Source organism: Eucalyptus grandis, chromosome 1, assembly GCF_016545825.1.
Source record: "Eucalyptus grandis isolate ANBG69807.140 chromosome 1, ASM1654582v1, whole genome shotgun sequence".
Classification (NCBI taxonomy): Eukaryota; Viridiplantae; Streptophyta; class Magnoliopsida; order Myrtales; family Myrtaceae; genus Eucalyptus; species Eucalyptus grandis.
In genome coordinates this window covers 27909732-27914564 of record NC_052612.1, presented here as the reverse complement: position 1 = coordinate 27914564, position 4833 = coordinate 27909732, and the positions used below count along the sequence as shown (strand labels likewise).

Genomic DNA, 4833 nt, shown 5'->3' with positions numbered 1-4833 from the left:
TTCAAATTGCCCTTTGGTTGCTTTGGCTACTTCCCATGATGAACATTTGAAATACGAAAACTTCATCTCTTTTTTGAAAAAAGGTTGGTGTTCGAAACTTTTTAAGTATTTGATGAATCCTCCTTCCGTCTCACACATATTAAGTAAGTAGCAAAACATAAAAAAAGAATGGTGCTAATGAACATCTGAATTTCTAATATGAATGGTAAAGCAGGGACTACCAACTTCCTTTCTACCATTGGAATTTCAATGTAACGGCGCTTTATGCAATCATCTTGATGCAAGAGTAGCTAATTTAGACTATGGATTCTCCTCTATTTCCTTGATTTTTTGGGGTCAAATTCTATTTCCTTGGTTGATATGCAATGCCTTGGTAATTATTAAATAGCACTAGTTTACACGATAATTTCCAAAATGAAATGAAAAAGCTCCCTGTAGTCGCAGCTGCCTCTCTCTCTCTCTCTCTCTCTCTCTAATGGGGCAAGTCTGACAGATTGCTCATCGAAGGAGAAATAGATAGGAAGGAAAGAACCTCATTTCGGCATTCATTTTCATATCTGACGCCTTCCATTCATCCATCAATTTCTCGCTCTCTCTCTCTCTCTCTCGTACCACCCACACGTGCGTCAGAAAGTCGATGAGAGCCTTCAGAGGAGATCACTGAGGAGCGCGAGGACTGAGGAGAGACACCCACTCTTACATTATTTTCTACGGTTGTCAGAGAGACGCACGTGTTGCCATTGAAAAATGGCCATCGTCTTCGCTCGCTTTCCCATGTTCTGGTCATTCTTCAGCTGCTTTTATCGATGATTCACGCACGGTGCCAAGAGATTTTGGTTCCGGTCTTCTTCTTCTTCTTCCCGAATTATGAGGTCTAAGCTGGTATTTAATGGGGGGACTGCTCAGTTTTTCACACTATCTTTATGGAATCGATGGAGTGCCCATATATATATATATATATATATATATATATATATATATATTTGGATGGTCGGTGTTACAGTGGAATACTGCGGTTGTTTGTCATCATTTTTGAGTTGAAGAAGATGGTCAAAAATGGCAGCAGAATTAGGCAGAAGAAGGATAAATAAAAAATAGGACAAAAAGATTTGAGTACACTTGGACCTATCGAAGTTCAGATATAACCTGTTTGGGTAGGACTGGGGTTAGCTTTGGGACTTTTATTGCGAGAGTTCACCTTTTCGCGGGACGATTCTTGCTGTCGGCTGACAGACAGATACACGGGCACACGTATACCGCTGTCCGGTCCCTCTCTGCATTGCCGCCTGGTAGTCGGTGTCTAGCACGCCACCAGTCCCTTCAACTAGTGTTTTGGGGTGACTTTGATCTTCGCTTTAGGAGTATGATTGATTGGAGATGTTGATTCCCCATTATGGTGCACCTCAACTGCTGTCGCTTCTCACCAAACAAGATGCATCGATCGGAATGTTGGTTAATTATATTGAGACTTTTTGCAACATAAAATCATTTTCCACAATTGATCTTCAGAATTCGTCCTTCTAAAAAAACAACGCTGATTAATAACGATATTGGGTTTTATAAGCTCTTGAATTTAAAATGTAATCATATTTTAACCTTCCAATAGTTTTAAATAAGTCTTAAATTTTTTCGAAGAGTACAATTAAATCCTTTCGATAAGTATTATATAAAAATACTTGATGTCACTTGAAAATTGCCTAGGTGGTACCTTCAAAGTGTACTTTTCAACCTTAGTTCTATAAGTAATTGCATTTTTCTAGGAAAATTTACAACTTAATTGAACCAATTAAAAATTTGAAAGCTCAATTGCAACTTTCGTTAAAGTTTGGGGTGTGATTGAATGGTTTGAAATGTTTGAATTTGATTGCATCCAATACATATGGTTTAGAACTTGTGGTGCAATATCCCCTCTCATAACATATAATAAGACCCACACCTTATTCCGGCAATTTCGAGGACATTCTAGGACATGGTGTTGCCCTCAATTTTGGCCATATGATCATTGTCCCTTAGATAGTGCCCATGAAATGTGAGGTCAATGCTCATTTACAACGTCGGCAAGACATTATTGTCCCATTGTTTTACTGTCTTAGGCTTTCCATCCCCCTTACAAACACATTGCAAATTTGGCAACACCATTGCTTCTCTGCCAAAAGTGCCATAGCAAAGGTGTGGAATGGATACATAAGATGGGACACATATTGGAAAGTACGCCAGGCTTATTATGTACGTATTTACCTGAGGTCTCTCACTTTCGTATATATGGTAAGAGTACTTCTCCACCCAAAATGTCATGATGCTTAGCACTGGCAGCTACAGATGTATAACACTTCGTTTTACTGTTGAGAGATATTGAAAAGACAGCACCCACTTGGCTAGCCTTCCCGAAACAGTGAAAGGAGAAAAGGCAATAGGACAATGGGAGCTTTTGGGGCATTTGGGATTTGGGTATGTCAAAACAATCATGGTAAGGTCCACTATTTTTTACTTTTTAATTATTACGCAGTATAATAATAAAAATAAATGTTTGGCTATGTCTGGACAAGCGACCGTAGTTGGGTGTAGTATGATCAGAATTATAACGTTATATAGATTTAATAGACCGAGGTTACATCTGAGTGAACATGTTAGACCGTAAATCACGAACCCAAATTAATATTTAATTATTTCAATAGGGATAAAGCTGTTTTATGAGAGGGACACCGAGTGATGAGTATGCGTGGATACTAGGGTGAAGGCTTCAGGTACCACGTATGGTGGCATTACTGTGGTGCAGTTGTACAACATAAAAAAGAAGGCAATATTTTGGAGCACTTAATGAAAGTAGTATGACTAAGAAAATCCAACGTAAAAGTTTAAATTGATAAGTTAAAAGATACCACTTATAGATAAAGAGCATAAGCGACATGTCATACTTTAACACTCCTCATGTGGAAATTGTATTAGGAATGATACATGGAATTTGATGCATTGGTTCAAAAAGTTAAGTTAATATGTGGAGGGCTATATACGTAAATAAGCGATATGTGATATTTTAACATGTTATTTGGAGTACAAGTGCAAAGTAAGAGATTATATTCGTGAATTAATTTGCTGAATATAGTAGTTAATTGGATTTACAGGCAAATTGAGACAACATTTAATGGATGTATGAATTTGGTGTTGTTGATATGATAACTGATCTAGAGTTCTGGTGTGTGTGTTTAGGAAAATTGTCTCAGCATTTGATCGCGTTTTGCGCCATTTCTATTATCGTAGTGGCGAGTATTCTTAATAATTCATGGGAAACTCTTGTCACCCGCACGATTTATTGACAAACTTACAAACGAAAAGATCATGGTGCTCATTGACAAACCTATCGACCAATTACAAAGAAATTGTTTGGTGAACACAATCATGTATTAAACTTAGACTGTTCGTGTGATCCGTCAATATCAGATGGTCAAAATTCGATTTAGTACATATAGTAGACTCATGATAATTTCTCCTAATCGTGTGTTCCTTTAAAGGAGGACCTCAGGAAGCAAATATCCTATCTTCGACACGACAACACGCAAGCTTCGATTTAAGATATTTTCTTTTTGAAGTCAAGTAATGAACAGCATAGATATCCAAAAGAAAATCCAAAGGCAAAAGTAACGGGGACAAACCTCCTCATCGGATGAGCTCTATAATGAGCTCAAATTTAATTTACTAATGCGAAATTACTAGCGCATTGGTTGTGAAATCAAGGTGGAGAATTGTAATTATTCAGAACTCAGGGTCCCTTGTGAAAAGCTTCGCCCCCCCCCAAGTATTTTGCATAAAAATCTTGTCTATTTTCAAATTCAAAAATTCATAAACCTACTCATTCTAAATCGAAGAAAAGGGGTAAAAGAAGAGAAGGAAGATTGAGAAGTTAATGCAATGATTATCTTTTTCTCCATTTTAGGTTGGAGGAAACTTAGAAATTACTAAATGGCTATATTTTCCTCCGTTTCAAGTTAAAAGAAACGTTTTCCGACCATTTCTCTTAGGAGCGGGTTACAAATTTGTGCATGCCTCACATCTAAATCAAACTAAATCTGATATAAATGCAGGCAATTTTCATGTTGGTACAAATTATGGTGCTGAAGGAAATGAGCACATCGCACAAAACACAATAGGAAGAAGTAGAAGAAGAAGAAGAAGAAGAAGAAGAAGAAGACCGCAACAAATCTGATTTGCGCAGCAGCAAAGGCAGCTTGGGACAAACAAGTAAACCTCATAATATAGTTATTAATGATACAAGTTACTAACATCTAATAAAGTGGCATATTTTAGAACTCATTGTTGCTCGTGCCAGCACAAGAGCATGGCGATGCACCGGCGGAGGATGTAGAACTTGGCCCTCTGCTTCTTGGCCAAATGGCTGCACTTCTCCCCGAAAGACTGGTAACGAGGGTGTTCGCCCTTGATGAAGCTCTCCTGGTCGCAATTATTGTAGTCCCTTGCTTCTACTTTCTCCCCCATTGCCGGCCGAACGTTCTTGAACGACGCAGCGCACACTCCTTCAGTGTTATATTTCAGGGCTTGGCGCAGTTTTCTTTATTCTTGAGATAGAATGAACGCAGAGAGAGAGAGAGAGAGAGAGAGAGAGAGGGAGGTGAGAATGGCTTGGTTTTGGCATTTATAAAGGGTGAGAGATACAGTGATTCCGTGGGTGATCTTTTGGGGTTCAGAGGGTCAAGCCCTTTCTCCTTTTCCTCTAATCTAAATATAAGTCATTTCTTGAATTTAGTACATACATCACATTGAATTTAGACAATCAAACAAGCTGAAAAGCAGGTGCATTCTGATTACTTTCGAATTCAA

General features: G+C 38.2%; 1 protein-coding gene across 1 annotated transcript; it reads right to left on the bottom strand.

Moving 5' to 3' along the window:
• Positions 1 to 4228: 4228 nt before the first annotated feature.
• LOC120290852 lies at positions 4229 to 4588 on the bottom strand. The gene has a single exon (XM_039307369.1). It carries the CDS (start codon positions 4489 to 4491, stop codon positions 4306 to 4308), a length of 186 nt encoding a protein of 61 aa, XP_039163303.1. The 5' UTR covers positions 4492 to 4588; the 3' UTR covers positions 4229 to 4305.
• Positions 4589 to 4833: the final 245 nt, after the last annotated feature.

Coding starts and splice junctions, on each gene's coding strand:
- LOC120290852 (XM_039307369.1), bottom strand. CDS start 4,491: ATGGGGGAGAAAGTAGAAGCAAGGGACTACAATAATTGCGACCAGGAG.